We start from the raw sequence: 20791 nt of genomic DNA on the forward strand, positions 1-20791 counted from the left end.
AATTTGCCAAATGGGGGGTAGAGGAAAAGAAAATTTGCCAAATGGGGGTTTCAGGAAAAGAAAATTTGCCAAATGGGGGGTTGAGGAAAAGAAAATTTGCCAAATGGGGGGTTGAGGAAAAGAAAATTTGCCAAATGGGGGGTTGAGGAAAAGAAAATTTGCCAAATGGGGGGTTGAGGAAAAGAAAATTTGCCAAATGGGGGGTTGAGGAAAAGAAAATTTGGCAAATGTGGGAAGAGAAGAAAATGTATGTGAAATGTTAACTATGTTTTCCAAGTATTCACTTTAATTTTGGTGAATAAAATCTATACAATTTTATGGATTTTTATGGAACAAAATAATATTCAAAACGTTTAAGATAATGGTGATGTTAGAGGGAAGCGGTAGGTCAGATAAAGAACACCTGAGTGCTAAGATGAGAACAGGTATCAGGAAAAGATGTTATGACTGAAGAGAAATTATAGAGAGTGAACAATGTGTATGGAAAGACCATCTAGTTCTTTTTTTTTTTTTTTTTTTTGGGGGGGGGGGGTAAAAATAAAGCACAATAGGCATGAATACATCCTTCCATTACTCACAAAATAAACTGTAAAAGTTATGAAACAATAATTTTCAAAACTGATCATCATACCTTGGGAGGCTTTTTGGAGTTGGTGCTTGAGGGTGCTGGAGAATTTCCACCATCATCAGAACTATCATCATTTTCTATTATGGCTTTTGATAGACCCTTCACTTCTTTCATACCTTTCCGAGGATTAAGTGCTCGACGCATTTTGGGTTGCTGAAAAAGTAAACTTTGTTGTAAAAGAATCTACTCACTTCATCTTTAAATTAGCATAAATTTAGAATGTCTCATTATACAGGTTGATATAAGTGAATCTAATGCTTTCATTTGTAAATCATCAAACAAACAATTGAACTCTGCTGCTCATACTGACCTTAACAGGGCCCAGGCCCATGTGTTTCTTAATGAGCTTAAGCAGATACTGTGATCTGCTTTCTAAGTGTTTAGCCTGAGGTTTAACATCCTCTCCAAGTAGTATTTTGTCATCCAAATTCAAGGCTGGATCCCCTTTGATCTGCTCCCAGGAACCCATACCATACTCATAGATGCCACGAAGTAATCTACAATTAAAAAATAAGAACTATAAAATATATACATGTAAATAAATATATTAATACATCAAACATAATTAAGAATCTAAAAATTAATAAATAAATACACATCAACAACTGTTTTTTTAATATATCTACCTATCTATCAGTCTAGACAAGGTAGACATATGCTTGTTTCTTAATTCCTCAGACATCAATATATTTCTAGATTTGCAGTAGAATTACATTGTTTCTTCAATGGTTTCACTTCAATGCAATGCTTTCTTCTATAGTATCACACAAGATGATTTAAATTATTTGAATGAAATATCGTAGTGCTATGCCTCACAGCCCTTTCTGAAGATAAAATGAAGCAGTGCACTTTTGTTTCCTTCAAATATACCTTGAGTCATCAGCAATGCCCCATGGAGTGTCCCAATGTGCATCTTTAACTCTCTTGATCTGCAGTATCCATGATGCTCTCTCAACAGGTGCATGAGGGACTACAGAATCAAGGGGAGCTAATTCCTCTAACGTTGATAAAGTAGTTTTAGCATTGATGGGCACTCCAGAAAGCTTGATGGAAGGGCCACGATCACGGCGTATCTTAGGCTGACCTGTAAAAAAGTTATGGGATAATGACTGATGATTTTGTGTGTGTGTGTGTGTGGGGGGGGGGGGGGTTAAAAATAATTTGTTGAGTCCAGCCTTACTCTGTGATATCAAAAAGTATCTCTATGACTCCAATTCCATTTGAAAATTTACCAAACTTTCAGGAGCGTGCAAAACAAAATTTAACAGGTGCAATAAATAAAGAGTAATAATACTGATGCTCATACCTTCACCATTCACTTCTGTAGTCTTTTCATGTTCTCTCTGGCTTTCATATTCCTTCATTGCATCTTTGCAGCGTTCAATGATAGTTTCTCCTAATTTACGCAAGTCACTTGAGGCCTTTTCTCTTAGATCAGCATCTTGAGCAATGGTGTCCAGTCGACGTAATGGGTTGCTAAACTTCTTAAAGCTTTTGACAAATCTTCTTACCTAAAAACAAAAATAATAGACTTATCATCATTCTGGTAGGGGTGTTAAGGAATCAAGAGTATTTGTATTAGACATGTTAATAAATGTTGTTAAATGTAGTATCACAGAGTTAGAAGAAAGTATCCTAGGAAACAAAGCTGGGTATTTTTCTGTCCTATCATTCTCCTATCTTATTTAAAAATACTCTTCTTCTCTTACCTCCACATCAGAAAAGCCTTTGAATGTCTCCTTGTGGTGCATACGTGGACGGCCACGCTTCTTGGGACGTTCATCATCAGTGTCATCATTGCTGGATTCTGATGCATCTCTTTTTCTCTTGCCACGTGGAGACTTCCCATCCTCCTGGATAAGATGTTTGCAATTTTAAAAAGCTTCAACTAAATAAGAATCACACAAATGTGCTGGTTTTGTTTACCTTGCCTTCATGTTATATTATAAACTAGATGCAATGTTTTAAACTTTAAGGTACTCCTAATACAATAGGTTAAAATGTAAAACCTTTGTCTTATCCAAAAATAAGCTTACCATCTTTCTCATCATTATTTTCCTGAAGCCTTGGGCTATCTCTCTGGGATCTCATTCCTTCTAAAGATTCCATCCACATGAAAACCAAGAGTGCATGTGCCTCTAAGATTTAATTTTCCTTAACCTGGCATTCTTATCCCACTAAATTTATTCTTCTGGATTCCAAGTAATACACATCACCTGCCATATTAATCCTAATCTGATTCTGAAGATAGCCACCATCATTCATTCAGCCAGTTTTTATCAGGAAAGGGAAGGACCAGCCCAGGAAAATAATGGGACGTAAGTGGAAGTACTCATGTCCTCTTTTGAACTGTCCTCAAACCACACGTGGGTTTTTCAATATGGGCACCATAAGTAATTAATTAATTTGTTATAATTAATTTACCACCATTCATTCTGTTTTATTAGATTATTTTCAATATTCAATCAGCCTGAGATAGTCACCTAAAATTGTTTTCATAGGAATTTGGTGACAATATATTCATTAAGTTTTCTGATAGTTTGGTAAAACAGAGACATAAACAGAATGACAATGACTAAATGATTATCCTCTTCTCTGGAGCTGACAATTGTAATTATGGGAGTCTGCATACTGCAGTGGCCACAAATTTCAACAAAATGATCAAGTCCCCAACTACAGGTAAATGCATGCAGATACTAAAAACTAAATCCTCAATTTCTTCAATACATTACACATACCCACAGTTCATTACTTTTAAAACAGTCCTTCTTTGAGGGGCTCTGCTCAATACTGTCTTTCCCAAGACAACTCATTCAGGGATCAGACAATTAGAAAACATTTTTCAAGTACCTACATAGAGATGACTATAAATATAGAAGGAAAGAAATCAAATCAAAAGGAGGAAAAGAAAGGAAGAAACAAAGGAAAAGGAAAAGAGAAAAAAGAGCAACACAATGTTAGCTGAGTGTTCAGCGTACAGGTGCAGCATCAAAGAGGACCCGGGTTCACACCCCTCCTGCTGCAATAAGCCGACAATTTTCGTCATTGCCTAGTGGCCTAAGACTGCCCACATGCTGTCCTTAAGATCACCTATCAGCAAGATGGCGCTGCTATAAACATTTGCCTGCATATTAGGCTGGGACTGACCACCAGGCCCCACCAAGAAAACCTACTGGTGCAAAAAAAAAAAAACAAAAAAAAAAACAAAAAAGTGTGAGCAGCTTGACTGACCTTTTGACCTGCCTGATTCACTGTTGTGCGTTTTCGTGGAGGCAAGTACAAGTCTGCCATTTCCTTTTGACGCTCTTCTTCCCCCACTTTGTTTCGGAAGTCTTCCGGAATGATCTCATCCTGTCAATAAAAAGGGAAATATATCTTTATGCTTCCAAAAGATTTTTTGGACAAAATCTAGGAGTATTGAAGGAATGAATTTTAAAAGCAAGAAAAATACAAGTGTAAATGGCCCTTTTTTAACAATCACAGAAAGAGCAACTGCAGAATTTTCTGCCATCTGTCTTTGATGACATTATAATCATGAAAATATGTTTTGTCCATTCATGTGAGTACTCTCTTGAGGCCATGATGTACACTAATTTGGTATTGGATCTATTCCCTATTTTTCTAACAGAAGAAGAAAATAAATGTATGACATTCTTACCCAGTCTTTGGTATTCTCATCTGTAATAGAATCAAGCTTGGATACTTCTTCATCTTCCTCTAATGTGAAAGATGCAACTTTGAAAGCAGACAAGAGCTCTTCCCCTGCCATAGATGGTGCATCTTCCCTCGTTTCAGCTCTTTTCAATATTTCATCAATGTCACACTGTTGAGAAAGAAATAAGTTTAGTGTTTCCTTTTCCTAGTAAGAACATTCATGCACAAGTCAATCTGTATTTAACATTTAATAAAAGCATGACAACAACCTTGTTGTACAGTTTCTTCTACTATCTCTTTAGGTATAAAGTTGGGGGTGTGGCCTTGGTGCTTATCTCCCTTTCACTGGTACTTGAGCCTGTGGTGGGTAAGAACCTGCTACCCAGGGACACAGGGCAAGTGTGACATCAAGGCAACTACAGTTTACCTTACCCAGGTTTTTTCAGGAATCCATTTATCAACCAGCCCAAAATTGAAAAGGAACAGCTGAGTATGCTGTGCACTGACGGAACTGGGCCGGGAATGAACCTGGGCCCACATACTCATAGTTAGAAATGCTACCCACTGCATCACTGATACATTTTCTTTGGGGACAAAATTTCAAGTAGGATATAGTCCTAAAGTTTTCCAATGATCAAAGGATATGTCTCTTAGTTCATTAATGATCCAAAAGACATACAATGAATTTAAGACTGCAAAAAGACAAAAAAAATTGGTTCATAAATTCTGAGAAAAAACTATGAATTATAAATATCAAGAATTATGAAAAAAAATTGCTAAGACAGCTTTATCAGTAAATCTAACTTACCACTGGTTCTTCTTCATTTTCATCATCATCTTTAAACAGTTCTTCAGCACCAAATTTCAGGATTGCATTCAATTCTTCTCGGTTAAATGGAGTTGAATTTGAACCTGGCAAAATAAAATGCTTTCAATAAGAATATAACACATATAATATGATTTTAGGCAATAAGTTTAGAGAATTTTCAGTATCATAGAGAATGAGCAGTATTACTAGCCAAAATTGGACAGATATGGAAACACAAATGCCAAGCCATATTCTGTAATCTATCTCAAGTATCTAAACCACTTCAAGCATCATGAATTTTGTTCATTAATTGTCAAAAACCACAGGAACTTTGTATACATTTCCATTACAGGTAATCTCTTACATAGTTATGAAAGTTTACACAATTGTAAAAAATCAAGTACTAAGTCAACAGATGATGACTATGGAAGCATAGCCATTACACTGAGAATAGAAGGATATGTTGGGGGTAAGTTTGCTGCTGAATGACATGGGAACAGTTCCATCATCAGCCTCAATCAAGGAATTGAATCCACAGTCACTGAGGATTAGTGAATGTGCCATATATAATGCATACTAAGATTTTTTTATTTTATTTTAGTACTCTTTGACTTACTTCCCTTCATTGATTTACTGTAAAATTCTAAACAATGGCATTACTTACTGGCTATCTTTTTGTTGAACACAGTGCGCCCTGATGTGTCCATGGACTGGATGACTAAGTGATCCAAAACCATCTTCTGCTTGGCTCTTTCTATAATATTTTCTTCAATACTGTTCTTGGTAACTAGACGATAAATGTTCACCTGAAAAAGAATTTTTAAGGATAAAAAAGGTTTTATGTGTAATATTTTTACACCTGTCGGAAATTTTTGTATATCAAATTACCTCCTGTTAAATCTCACATGTCATTAGTGAGAAAATATGCACTATTATTGATCAATTGCACTTCAGGTAATTAGTAAGATTATAATTCAAATATATTTGTGACGGTAAGTCTTAATGGGAGAAACTTTTATACTTGTGATTAGAAGCTGGTGTATTGGCTGATGTGGCAAATAAGTGACGTCACGTGTTGAAGCTTCGAAGCTTTACCGTAACTGACGACACGTACACAGAGGCACGAAGCCTCACTCAGATATCATACAGAGGCCCGTCAACATCCAGCTCCCCAAATTAACTTTACCGTCCACATTTTCACAACATTTATGGTCATTTCATTTATTGTACATATGTATATAAGTTCTGGTACAATGCTCAGCATAGCATAAATCCAAACACCGTCCATGGCCTACAAGCACCTGCAGGGAACTCATCCACCTCCACTACACTAAGCCCACTCCATAAACCACCAGATCAAAGTTCACTGAACTGATTTCCCGTGTGGTTTTCGGGCGATTAATATCTCACCGAAATCCCTGTATATATAATTACAGTTCCGTAGTATAGGGAATTGATCTTTGCAATGCTCTACGCTAGTTCTTCTTTTAGACCACGTGAGTAAAGTTATTTAGTGGTAATTGGAGTTAGGGAGCATTTATCTTAACTTTGAAGCATGTCATCATTTACGTATCCATCTGGACTATGCATCTCACGTGTGGGGGGGCTCCACTCACACAGCTCTTCTGGACAGAGTGGAGTCTAAGGCTCTTCGTCTCATCAGCTCTCCTCCTCTTACTGATAGTCTTCTACCTCTTAAATTCGGCAGCCATGTTGCCTCTCTTCTATCTTCTATCGATATTTTCATGCTGACTGCTCTTCTGAACTTACTAACTGCATGCCTCCCCCCTCCCGTGGCCTCGTCACACACGACTTTCTACTCAAGCTCATCCCTACACTGTCCAAACCCCTTATGCAAGAGTTAACCAGCATCTTCACTCTAGCATCCCTCATGCTGGTAAACTCTGGATCAATCTTCCTTCATCTGTATTTCCTCCTGCCTACGACTTGAACTCTTTCAAGAGGAGGGTATCAGGACACCTCTCCTCCCGAAATGTGCCTCTCTTTCGGCCACTCCTCTGTACTCTTTTTGGGAGCAGTAAGTAGCGGGCTTTTTTTTCATTATTGTTTTCTCTTTTTGTATGCCCTTGAACTGTCTCCTTTGCTGTAAAAAAAAAAAAAAAAAAAAAAAAAAAAAAAAAAAATCATACGTAATTCAATATGTGAAACCCATCAAATTTTCACAACCTGTAAGAAATAACATTGTATTACTAGAGTTGATAAACATATAAAGGATCATGTGAAAAAAAAATAGCAAAATAGGAGATGCAAAAAAGACGTCAAATGATAGGCTTAACTGGAAGCTAGTAAAGTGACCGTGAGAGCCATGACTGCATCTTGGTTTGTGGTGAAAACTAAATTCTTACCTCAGACTTTCCATGGGTTGAGACTATGCTGTCTCAGTGACCAAAGGTATCAGTATCTGTGGTATTAGTTACTGTGTGAATCTGGTAGTGTGTTGAATTTCATTGAACTATTTTTTCCCTCTCCAGCTATGCAAGAAACATGGTAACAATGATGATAGTAGGAATGCTGAACAGTTACATTAAAAAATATATGTATTTGGAGGAGTGGATGTTGCCAAAAATTAGATTAAACCCACTACATTATGTGTGAATGTATTTACATTGTATTTAAGATGTTATAAAGTAAAAATTTGCATTCATTGTACCCTTAACTTATGTTAATAATGGCCAGTGATGGCAATCAGTCATCATAAATAATTGAAAGCAATGAAAAAAAAGGAAAAAAAATATCTGCCTTTTGATGTAGATTTCTATTTCCTGAAAGTTTTCTTCAAACTCATATTGTTAAATGCCAAGCAACAAGGTCACTCCTCTTCAGTGAACAGATTATATTTTAGAATCTGCATCTCTCTCCTTTCTTTCCCCTTGTTTCTCAGCTAAAATAATTATCATACTGTTGATGATCATAATGATGCCAATGACAATGATAACAATGAGGGCAACAACAATGATGATGCTTCTGCAACCTTAAACGGCTTCCTACCTGATTTTTTTGTCCTATACGGTGAGCTCTGGCTTGTGCTTGAAGATCATTTTGAGGATTCCAATCAGAGTCAAAGATTATGACAGTATCAGCTGTTGCTAGATTGATTCCCAAACCGCCAGCTCGAGTTGACAGTAAGAAGCAAAAATCCTGAAATACATAAAGAAAATTTGATGATCATCAAAGTAATATTTTATCATTTAAATATCATATTACACAATATCAGTGGCCTTCAAGGCTGCAAAACAGCTAATGTGGTACTTCCTAACAGGAGGGACAACTTCCTTCATATGAAGGAAAGGTGGAAAGTTGTGGAAACTTTGCTGCCTTATGTCATCTTATCTATTCTATGTAAATAGCATGGTTGATCTGTATAGCTGTCCTGAAGAAAATCCAAAGCTATTTCATCACTATTTATCTATATCTCTGACACCCTGTTCCCTCGTGGAAACTTCCCTCGAGGGGATGGCCGTGGCAGAAACATCCCCAACCTTCCCTGCTACAGCACTCCCTCTCAGCACACTCAGTCACTCACCTACCAACTCTCTTCAATACTCATCCACTCTATTAATCCATTTCACCAGAGGTCTCCTCTGACACCCCTCTTCTTTCCTGCCCAACACCTTGCCTCTTCATAGAGAATCTCAATGCCACTGTGTCTTCCAAGAAATGCATTGCATTTTTCCTCTGTAACCCTAAATGCATACCAGTGTACTTTCTATGTAATTATAATCATGTCATCCAAAGATATATACATAAATACTTTTAATTTCACTTACACTTGATCCTTCAGCATTGAAGTGATCTAAAGCTTGTCTTCGAATTTCTCCCTTAATAGAGCCATCAAGGCGCTGGAAGGGGAAACGTCGATACTGCAGGTACTGTGCCAGAATGTCTAACATGAGCACCATCTGAGAAAATATAAGTACTCTGTGCCCTGTCTCTCGCAGACGCACAAGAAGCTTGTCCAGGAGCATCAACTTTCCACTCCCTCTCAACAAATGCTGGAAAAGAAAAAAAAAGAAACATAGTATATTGTGTAAACCGATTCCTTACCTACAATCTAAAATCTATAATTTTGATGGTGTTTTGACAATATCTTGAAACCAAATAAAGATGAAACTTATATTTTCTATAGTCTTATATGATCATTACTGACTATTAAGAAAACTAAGACAATATAATGCAGTGATGCTGTCATGGTAGATACGATGAGTGAACTATTAAAAATGAAAAATCACTAGTAATAGGAACATTAGGTTGGGCTGGTACATCTTGTAAATTGTGTTTTCTTCAAGGTTTTAATCCTCACAGTTTACTTGATGAAGAAATGGAATTTAATGATTGATAACAAGATTTATCAATTTTTAATAACAAAACAAATGGATTCTCCATTCAAAGCATTTTTTTTCACATATTTTTTTTTTACTGTGAAAGAAACTATAACTGTACTTGGTAATAAATAATAAAAAAATACTATGTACTGATTTACTAGTCGTATGTTCATATAGGCCATTTATGCATGAACAAGATTAGAGTAGCTATATATAGAGGTAAAAAAATCAATACTCTCTCTCTCTCTTTCTCAGTACAAGCAGCGAAACATACAAAACCAGAAGAGGCAGATTGTACAAATAGTGGCACAATTTACCAGCCACTTTCAGTCAACAAACACAGCCTCTGAACATGCAAGATAAATCTTACACAGTTTTTCTGATTAAGGTATTTTTGTTACATTTCTGTCTAACAGACAATCTATTTTAAATAATAACCTACATCCCAAAATTTTCACTTTCAAGTATTTACTGTATCATGAGGTTCTAAAATATATCGATACTTACTTGTAAATAGTCAGATCCGCTGATATCGTCAGGAGGCTTGGTCAGAAAGCAATGGTTACAGCACTTCTTCAGTTCCATTACAATATTAACAAAACTGGAAGTTGACCCTCTACTTCCTGTCAAAAGATAGAACGCTTACTAATGTGCCTGAATAAAAAAATAAGGTATTGTAACATTAATTCAATACAGTACCTTAAAATTTGATAAAATATATTTTATCTTTAGTTAATGAGAAATTACCTTTTAAAATATTTCCAAAAATATAAAATAATGACTGAGTTTGAAGTACAACCTAGGGACGAGCAGCGAACATGAGAATCAATCTGGAACTTTATAACTCACTAAAGAAAGCATGAATGACAGAAAACCAAACCAGAGAATCAAAGGACATTTTTTTTTAGTTAAAGGCAGAAATACTTATTCATTATTATCACTGATGTTTCAATTTTCCATAGAGGCTCGGTTAAGAGTTAAAGAATATATACATAATACTTATGGCAAAAATTGTGAATTATGATACGGTGCATGGAAATTACTACTCTGCAATAGTTAGAACCTTTACTCTACTGATGCCCCAATACAATCTCCCTTAGCTGAATATTCTTAAGAGATCTAGCCACTACAATAACTGAGGGATTCATGTGCATGTAGAGAGTCAGCATTCTTCACTAATAAAGAGCTGCTTCCATTACTACTTTACCTTTCTTCAACATTTCATAGTTCTTGGTGAGGATCCATTTATAATACTGTTTCTGCTGCTGCATCATGTCCACACGTAGAATCTGCTCAACTTTGGAAGGGAGAGATTTTTCAACATCTTTTTTAACTCTCCGCAGTAAAAATGGCTCCAGCTGACGATGTAAACGATGAATGCCTTTCTTCATATTGTCTCCATCATGCTGAGATTCAAAATAATCCCAGTCATCAAATTTATCAGGCATGATGAAATGAAGAAGTGCCCAAAGTTCCTTCAGAGAATTTTGTAAAGGGGTTCCAGTGATGAGTAGACGATGGTTGGCGCGAAACTCTCTCAGTGCATGATAAAGCTGGGAATCTTCATTCTTTAATCTGGGAAAAAACAAAGTCAAGTTTGCAGACACAGATGAACAAAAACATATTGCAACTCCGCTCTCTACTAACAAAGCAGAATGGAGTAATGATTAAAATGTTAATATTTTTCTGAGGAATGGCCTCATTCCCCATAACTTCCTGATATTGATTGATGATGAGGCTATAAAATAAGCATGAATTACCTGTGAGCTTCATCCACCACAAGACAAGCCCAGTGACAAGTATCTCGCAGTTCATCTTTATCTCTCAGAAGGATTTCGTATGTGGTGAGAATGGCATTGAACTTGAGCCGTTTATTTGGGTGTGACCATTCATACTCTCTGACCTGCAAAGAACAAACATATCCATTAAGCATGTGCATTAAAAAATGTGTCTTTTAGTTTTAAATTAAAGGAGAATTTACAAAAATTAAATAATTCATCTCAATTAGAGTTTGCTAACAACTGCCACTCAAGAAGAGGAAAAATTTTGTTAATACTAAATAAAATCTAACTGGAAATAAATCAAAATCATTATACTTCCATTTCCAGTTTAAGTGAAATGGAACAAAGGCAGCAGATCATGAAACTTCTGTTTATTAGAAGAAGCTGACATGTTCAACTGACGAGTCTCAAATATAATTATCATGTTTGACAACTATGATGATGTGGAACTACAAACTGACAAATTTGACACAAATAAATTACTTCCCTAAAATGGTGCCTTTGATCACCATCCAGAAAAATGATGCTTTGTAATGATATATATATGTTAACATTTCAATACTTGAAATAAAAAAAGCACCGTGAACAAAGACAAAAAGGGGATTTTTTTTTTCCCCTCTAAAATGCATAAAAGATATTACCATGAAATTTAATCAAATGAACTACTAGAAGGAATTACTTACACATCTCCTGGAGTCCCTGTCTCCTATGTAAACAATTACATTCATGTCAGGAGCCCAGTTTGCAAATTCTCGCTGCCAAGCATTGAGAGTTGACAAGGGCAAGACCAGGATGAAAGGACCGTACATGTGGTGTGTATGAAACAGGTAACTAAGAAATGCTATTGTCTGGATGGTTTTGCCTAGAAAGAAAAGAACAATAGTATATTACAAAAGTGGTTCTCACATAAATTCTTTAAAAACTGAATTATCTACATTGAACACTACACATATAACACAGCCATGAATAACAGTCTATGCAGTCAGGCATCAAACTGATGCAAGGCAAACTCAAACGGATGGATATTGTAGGTTTTCCTTTTAATTAATTAATTTATAAAAAAATGTAAATAGGAAATAAATTGATTTACGAAGAGGCACTTCAAAACGGCTTATGCTGTCTCTACAGGACAAAGATTTATTTGACGCTTTGACATTTTGTTTAATAAAATTTTAAATAATCACAAAATTACGGCCTGAAATGGCAGGAATAATTAATTAAATGTCACTTATTCTTAGTCATGAAATCAAGAAAAATATTATTATAATTTTTTTTTTTACATCAAAGGATATGGCTAAAATAAAAAAAAACAAAAAAAAAAGCCTGCTACTTGTCACTCCCACAAAAGTAATAAGTAAAGAGTAGCTAAAAGAGAGGTCAATTTTGGGTGGAAAGGTGTCTTGATACACTTCTTGAAAGAGGTCAAGTCATAAGCAGGAGGAAATACAGACGAAGGAAGGCAGCTCCAGAGTGTACCAGTGAAGGGGATGAAAGAATGGAGATGCAAGTTAACTCTTGCATAAGGGGTTTGGATAGTATAGGGATGAGCATGAGTAGAAAATCGTGAGCAGCGGGGCTGTGGGAGGGGGGGAGGCATGCAGTTAGCAAGTTCAGAAGAGCAGTCAGCATGAAAATAACGATAGAAGATAGAAAGAGAAGCAACATGGCGGCGGAATTTAAGAGGTAGAACAGGGATTGTGTCGAGTTGATAGGTGGAGAAACTGGGTTTTTGAAGCACTGAAGGACACAAGGTTTCTTTTACCCCAATCAGAAATGATAGCAAGGTCTGAGGTTAAGCGTTCTGCAGCCTCCAGTCTGGAGTCTTGTAATTCCTGTTGAGAGGGTCTTCTGTTGAAAGAAGTTGAATAATGAAGAGTGGAGTCATCAGCGTATGAGTGGGTAGGACAGTTTGTTATGGAAAGATCACTGATGAATAACAGGAAGAGAGTGGGTGATAGGACAGAGCCCTGTGGAACACCACTGTTAATAGGTTTAGGGGAAGAACAGTGACCGTCTACCACAGCAGAGATAGAACGGCCGGAAAAGAAACTGGAGATAAAGGAATAGAGAGAGGGATAGAATCCGAAAGAGGGCAGTTTAGAAAGCAAAGACTTGTGCCAGATTCTATCGAAAGCTTTTGATATGTCTAGCGCAACTGAGAAAGCTTCACTGAAACGGCTATGAGAGGATGACCAAGAGTCAGTTAAGAGAGCAAGAAGATCGCTAGTAGAACGACCTCTTGTGGAACCCATACTGGCGATCAGATAGAAGGTCAGAAGTGGATAAGTGCTTTTGAATCTTCCGGTTAAGGACTGATTCAAAAGCTTTAGATAGGCAGGAAAGTAAAGCTAAAGGGCGGTAGTTTGATGGATTGGATCGGTCACCCATCTTAGGCATAGGCTGTATGAAGGCATACTTCCAGCAGGAAGGAAAGGTAGATGTTGACAGGCAGAGGTAAAAAGAGTTTGACCAGGCAGGGTGTCAGCACGGAGGTACAGTTTTTAAGGACAATAGGAGGCACTCCATCAGGTCCATAAGCCTTCTGAGAGTTGAGGCCAGAGAGGGCATAGAAAACATCACTCTTAAGAATCTTAGTAACAGGCATAAAGGAGTCAGAGGGGGGATGAGTTGGAGGAATATGCCCAGAATCGTCTAGAGTGAAGCTGTTACAGAAAGTTTGAGAGAAGAGTTCAGCCTTAGAGATAGGTGAGATGGTGGTGCTGCCGTCAGGGTTAAGGAAAAGAGGGAAAGATGAAGAAGATAAATTGGAGGAGATACTTTTGGCTAGGTACCAGAAGTCATGGGAAGAATTAGAAAAAGCAAGGTTTTGACATTTTCTATTTATGAAAGATGTTTTGGTAAGTCGAAGAATAGATTTTGCACGATTCCGGGCTGAAATATAAAGATCATGGTTAGCAGGAGTGCGAAGGCTCTGGTACCTTTTGTGAGCTGCTTCTCTATCTTTGAGAGCATGAGAACAAGCGTGATTAAACCATGGCTTTTTCGCATGAGGAGTAGAGAAAGTACATGGAATGTATGCCACCATTCCAGAGACAATCACCTCTGTAATGCGCTGGGCACACACAGAGGAGTCTCTCTCCTGGAAGCAGCAGTCATTCCACGGGAAATCGGAATATCCCAATGAGCTCAACCAAAATGCCAGAAACATCGCCTCTTCGGTGGGTGCAGAGGATGTACAGAAGCGATAGGACAGGATACAGAAATAAGGTTGTGATCGGAGGAGGCCAATGGAGAGAACAGTCTGACAGAGTAAGCAAAGGGTTAGAGGTAAGGAAGAGGTCTAGTACGTTGGGCCTGTCTCCAAGACGGTCGGGAATAGGTGTAGGGTGCCGAGATATAAATTCTTCTTCTAAACTTTCAACACAGTTCTTACCAAGACCCATTTCATCAGCAAGGATGGAAGAGTTATGTTTGCACCATGCATGTACCAGCCAATTAACTCCCTCCATTTGGTAGTCTCTTAACACAAGATCCTGAAAGAGAGAAAGAAAAATGAGAGTTGACACACACATTAGTCAGAAGTGGTAAAATTATGAAACCATAGTAAATGCCATTGTGGGGTAGAGTAGTTCAGTAATGTGATGGGACTACACTACTCTTAACCCAGGTTCTATTCTGCTAATTTGCTCAGGATTTTTCTGTTACTACTAACTGACCGTCATATACACCCACCCAGCCTTAACCTCTCAGAGCCGCAAAAAAATTTCTCAGGTGATCTCCCATGACGCAAAAGTCATCGAAAAATACACTTTGAAACTTAGAAAAAGTCATAAAAATGTTTTATAGAAAATTTTCTGGTGCACCCTGCTGTGAAATCAGTTTCTTTCTAGGTTGTCGCATTTGGCTGGAATTCCATGATTCCCCCAAAATTTCAACTTTTTACTGGTGCGACGTACAGAAAAAAATATTGAAGAATTGCTCATTTTATCACAATGGAGTCTGAAAAATATAGTTTATAATCTTTGACCCGGAAATTTACTGCCTACAGAGAGCCAAAGTTGTGGTGAAACTCAATAAATAATTTTGGTAAATTTTTGTAGTTTTTTCATTCTGGAATGAATCTTATTGAATGAAAGTTGTAGAAAATCATCCATATAACTCAACTGTGAAATCAGATTACGATTTGGACTGACTGTCTGGCTGGAATTCCATGATTCGCGAAAAATTCCAACTTTTTCTGGTGCAACGTACAGGAAAAATTATTAAAGAAAGTTGCTCATTTTATCACGATGGAGTCTGAAAAATACAGTTTATAATCTTGGATGAAGAAATTTACTGCCTACACAGAGCCAAAGTTGCAGTGAAACTTGATAAAAAATAAAAAAATTGTAGTTTTTCATTCTGGAATGAATCTCATTGAATAAAAGTTGTAGAAAATCATCACTATAACTCAACTGTGAAATCAGATTATGATTTGGACTGACCATTTGGCTGGAATTCCATGATTCCCAAAAATTCTAAGTTTTTACTGGTGCGACGTACAGGAAGATTTATGGAAGAAAAGTTGCTCATTTTATCGCAATGGAGTCTGAAAAATGAAGTTTATAATCTTTGACCTGGAAATTTACTGCCTACAGAGAGCCAAACTTGCAGTGAAAAAATTCCAACTTCTGCTTCTCACTCCTTCGAACACTCCTGTGAACAAGATATTGGTTCATCTGGAACATCAGGTAAATCAGTGGCGTCAAGACTACGCTCAGTACGTACACGACGAGCAGAAACTAAAGGAAGACCGCTAAAACAGAGAGTCTGAGGGAATATAATCTCTCTTTAGATGCCATGATGTGTAGGCAGGAACTGTAGACTATTTTTAGCACGGAGTCGTCTAAGGGGCAAAAGAGGTGCCAGTTAGTCAATTAGGACCGACATATACATAGTTACGCGCGCCGTTCAATTTCCAGAGAGCTTCTAGTTTTCCGGCGCTGGCGTCATGCTTGTCGCCCATGTCAGAAAAAATTATATGATGCCAGCGTCATAGTCGTCGTTAAGGGGTTAATGAGTACTTGATAAACCATAACTGAAAAAGATAGAGACCAGCAAGAGGAATTGGTCATGATGATGATGATGATGATTCTACGAAAAACTGCTACTGTTTGCCACAAACATTTGACACACTTTTTACTATATAATACAACTGAATAAGATACAATACATAGCACCTCAATACCAACCTGATTGCCACCCCCAATGTAGTCTGGCTGCTTCTTCATCGTTACGAACTTGGGTCTGTGCTTGAGAGCCGGGCACTGCTTTGGGGTACAGGTTGACTTTTGACGAGCCTCAAAACTCTCCAACTGAAAAAAAATAGACAGGATTGAAAAAATTACCTAATTTATAGAGTCAAGTTACTATTACAGACCTGCTTTATAAATTCATTGCAGTTAACTTTTAAGGATGGCCACTTTTCCACTTAAACTGAGGAAGAGATACATTGTTAGGAAAATAACATTAACCATGAAACCACCAGTAATGTCCAGAAAATGTAATGTCAAGGAAAAATCTATGATGAAATAATAGGTTCACGTGTCAAACATGTTACTTACTGTTAAGAATATAAGGATCAAAATTGATATCTATCTATTTATCTATATATCTATAACCTTGCTTTGATAACAAAGCAAAAATAGAAGAAAAAATCAAAGCTATAATACCAACTGATAAACAGACTATGTTTTCACAAACTACTGCATACACAATTATGCTTTAATATTAACGTAAATTGAATTTTAATATTAGCAGCTTACCTGTGTACTGAACCTTGTTCTAACAAGGTCCTCTAATTCCCAGGTAGCTTCTGAGTATGGCAGATTTTCCCACTTCACAAAGTAATAATGATTACCATTTTCCTCTGCCTCTGCAAATACTCTTTCAGCCCTGCAAGCAATCAGAGGAAAGATTAATTTACCAACTTTGCTTGTTTTAACAATGTGCAGCACAGGTGTTATTACTGCAGTCATCGAATTTTTTCCTCACAGATAAAAATCCATTTTTATTTAAATACTGTGTCCAGAAATAAACTTTTCTGAAAATATCTTGGATACTGAGTTAGCTAAATAATTGAAAATAAGTGAAACTCAGGGAACAAATGTAATATGTGCTAACAGAGAGAAGTTACTAAGTCATTGAACACACAATTATTTCAGAATAACAAAAATGAGTGCTTTAGTATGCAATGCTGATTTGCAAGTCAGTTTTATTGTGTAATTTTATAAATATGCAATAGCACATTTTTTCATGTACAGTAACTTCTCACTTAACATCATTGATAGTTTCATAAAAAGAAATGTTTCAATGCATATATATAAAACAACACAACAAAGCTTATTTGCTAATCAGTAAAACATACAACTTTAATTTTTGCTACTGAGTGTACACTTTCCAAAATGCTCAGTATCTTATGGGAGCCACTGGTGTTATATACATGTATTTTTACAATCAATCTATAAGATGGCATCTATAGTGACTTCAGGAATTTTCCCTGTAAGAATATTTCATGTGTACTCCCTGAGTTTCACTTACCTCCATCAACTATTTAGCTAGTAATGATTAATTTTTTAGTTTTACAGCAGGTAATATTTCTTAATACAAAGACAGTAACTACAGGATCCCCTGCTGGTCGAGCATAAAAAAATAAAAAAATAAACTCATAGCTTTTCCTCCTTGAGCGGCAAAAAAAGTACTAAAACTTAAGACTGTTAATCATGAAGGGACTTTTTGGAAATACCTATTAGTTTTTTTTATTATATAAGCTAAAAAAATAGTGATAAGAAGGTTTATAATGGAAAAAAATGGTCAAGTCCTGAGGTGACAGCACCAATAACCCTTTATAGTACAAGTATTTCAGTGTCATGAAAGTAACATTTTCCTTAATAATGGCACTTTCCAGGCACCAGCTAGACATTATTGTTGATATTCTAGGTCTTTTCTTCTCTTCCTAACAACCAATTGTTTACCCTATATTGGCTCAAAAGAGAACTCAAAAGATACACATCATTAAAAACTCACCTGATATGTGAGAGGTAGAGCTCCTTTTCTAATTCTGACTGAATTTCCATATACTCAATTTCTTCTGGGGAAGCCTGATTTCTCCACAGCATCATGTCTTCTTCCTTCCTCAAGAAATTCTCCAGCTTTTTCAAACCTTTGACCTGAAATGCATTGTACTGGTCCACAAGGGGAAATATGTTAATATGGTGCACACACTTGATCCATGGAGAACAGTGGGGGATTTTAAACGGCAATAAGTGTAATTTTTGGGAAAATTACTAGCTACATGATAATAGCTGATACAAGCTACACACAAAATACTTATTAGGAACTTTGATTAACAGAAATCCAAAATCAATTGTTGTATGATAAAATTATTACTTAAATTATTCGTAAAATAAGAAGTGTCCAACAGTTTTGCCAGTTATGTATTTTTCAGAAGTGTACTATATCATAATCATGCAGTGCATAGTTTAAGTGTTCATCTTAATTTCCAGATCCTTAAATACTATCTTAGGCACCATTGCCACTGTGCTGTCTCTGTTACCACAGTTCTTTCTCCAAACAAATTCTGCAGGTGAATTGGCTAAGAGTAAGCTAATAATAAGATTTCAAGCAAAGTCAGTATATATCCAGAAGCTCAGTGGTTAGCAACTCTATTTAATTAGAACTATTATAACATTAAGAGATTTTTTTTTTTTTTTGGGGGGGGGGGGGGTGCTCCCCTGCAACAAAGACTGAAAATCACTGATCACGTATTCTCCTAGCTCTGCCATATGGCAACACATTAACTGAAATACTCAAATGCTACTAAGTGTTGCCACCATCTTTTGTGCAGTGTGATATGTTGTCCTCTACCCTACAGATATGCGGTGCCTAGTAAACATTGATTAGTTTCGTGCAGTACTTCATACTGACACCATATATGTTTTCTTCTTATCCAAAATGGCAAGCATGAAAAGGTATGTCTGTGATACCGATGCTATTGAATGTACGGTGGTACCTCATGATTCGAACGCCTTTCAATTCAAACACTTCCCAATTCAAACACGTTTGCTTAACAAATTTTGTCCTCCAATTCGAACGTGCATCGCATTTCGAACACAAACAAATGGCTGCAGATGTTTTAGTTTTAGACAGGTCGGTGAATGTGATACCGCGGACTCCAGCCTCAAAAACCGCCTACCCGCGACTGCCATTTTTTCCCGCACACTCCCTTGAAAAATAGCCCAATTGCGCAGGAAAAACATGGACCTGGCAACGCTGAAAGACACTCTTGTCAGTCACGCATGGGTACGTGGGTACCGCACAGCTGTATGTAAACAAACAGATGACGGCAGTGGCTGAGGAGTGAGGAGCAGTGGAAGATGGCCCACCAAGAGACTTGTAAAATGGACAGGCAGAGCTGCTTTGCTTACTACTTGATTAACAAGATAAGGGAACACCCCGTGCTGTGGAACCATAGTCCAAATTTTTTTCTTTCTCCAGTCTATGAAAATTGTAGAACTCCCAGTGTTGTTTTCCTCTTCTTCTTCTTTTGACCTGTAATGCATGGCAGCGACGGTGAAAAGTAATAGTGGAAAATAGGACAAGGGCATAGAAAAGCAAAATCGGGGAAAGAACAGAAAAACACCAAAGTTCAGGGTGAAGTGTATAAGTGCGCACTGTGAAGAAACTAAGTGCATGATGTGAAGTATAAGTGTGGAGAAGGAGAATTTAAGAAGCGATACAAAGCGTTACAGGTCAAAAGAAGAAGAAGGTCCACTACACTGGCCGGTGTTGCAAGAAATATCTCCCCGCTGAAATTAATCATTCTGCTGTCCACCACACATGCGCGCTGTGGGAATACACAGTATTAAAAGTATTAATTTGCCTGGTTTTTTTCTAGTTTGTCTTTGTGAATGGTGAGGGAAATATGGAAACAGTAAGCAAGTTGAACCTCTCTGCGAGCTATTTTGCAGCTGCGGTGGCGAGTTTACGTACAATAGGCATTGAAAAGTCAATCATGATATTAGTGATTTAATGATTTATGACAGAAAGAGTTAGCAGATTATTTCATAACACACAGAAAACTACCAGAAAATATAGGTTTGTCCAACTGTCCCATGGGTGACTGCGACAGCCCTTACTTTAGCAGACGACAGCACGTGGATCACAAGCGTGTTTTCAAAACTGCCAGCCAATTGTAAGGCAGCTGCCTTCAACTGCGGCTTCAAAACGACCTGTTCTCACTTCCCATTTTCTTCCTATTACCAAGGTACATATTTTGAGATAACAAGGGAGTGCGTAGCGCCGGTGAATCAGTGGGATATTTTCCATGATCTTACGTCTGTGTCCTTCCCTTCCCTCTCCTCCATTTCCCCCCACAAAATGCATTTACATGTGTTGGCAATATTTTGTTGTAAAAAAAATATGAGGATTTTGGGGCCTGGAATGGATTAATTTTTTCTACATTAATTTCAATGGGATAAGTTGCTTCCTAATTCAAACATTCTCAATTCGAACAGCCCAAATGAACCAATTAAGTTCGAATCACGAGGTACCACTGTATTCTTTTCTCTCTTGAGGT

The 20791-nt window shown here is 37.1% G+C and overlaps 1 protein-coding gene across 2 annotated transcripts in view; it reads right to left on the bottom strand.

Moving 5' to 3' along the window:
• The window catches only part of LOC127006339 (chromodomain-helicase-DNA-binding protein 1-like), a 60843-nt gene that overhangs the window by 16364 nt on the left and 23688 nt on the right, over positions 1–20791 (bottom strand). Inside the window, exons 8-26 of one of the 2 annotated variants that reach the window (XM_050876174.1) lie at positions 18241–18383; positions 16980–17109; positions 16407–16529; positions 14609–14708; positions 11898–12076; positions 11194–11336; positions 10641–11008; positions 9941–10056; positions 8879–9103; positions 8100–8249; positions 5755–5896; positions 5091–5194; positions 4287–4451; positions 3860–3979; positions 2338–2481; positions 1935–2139; positions 1499–1712; positions 939–1125; positions 632–781 (exon numbers count right to left, since the gene is read on the bottom strand). In XM_050876174.1, the coding sequence (XP_050732131.1) occupies positions 632–781; positions 939–1125; positions 1499–1712; positions 1935–2139; positions 2338–2481; positions 3860–3979; positions 4287–4451; positions 5091–5194; positions 5755–5896; positions 8100–8249; positions 8879–9103; positions 9941–10056; positions 10641–11008; positions 11194–11336; positions 11898–12076; positions 14609–14708; positions 16407–16529; positions 16980–17109; positions 18241–18383 (3108 nt within the window). Of the gene's footprint in view, positions 1–631; positions 782–938; positions 1126–1498; positions 1713–1934; positions 2140–2337; positions 2482–3859; positions 3980–4286; positions 4452–5090; positions 5195–5754; positions 5897–8099; positions 8250–8878; positions 9104–9940; positions 10057–10640; positions 11009–11193; positions 11337–11897; positions 12077–14608; positions 14709–16406; positions 16530–16979; positions 17110–18240; positions 18399–20791 lie in introns of both variants that reach the window. The other variant, XM_050876171.1, reaches the window with a different exon arrangement.

The sequence above is a fragment of the Eriocheir sinensis genome, chromosome 3 (assembly GCF_024679095.1).
Source record: "Eriocheir sinensis breed Jianghai 21 chromosome 3, ASM2467909v1, whole genome shotgun sequence".
Taxonomy (NCBI): Eukaryota; Metazoa; Arthropoda; class Malacostraca; order Decapoda; family Varunidae; genus Eriocheir; species Eriocheir sinensis.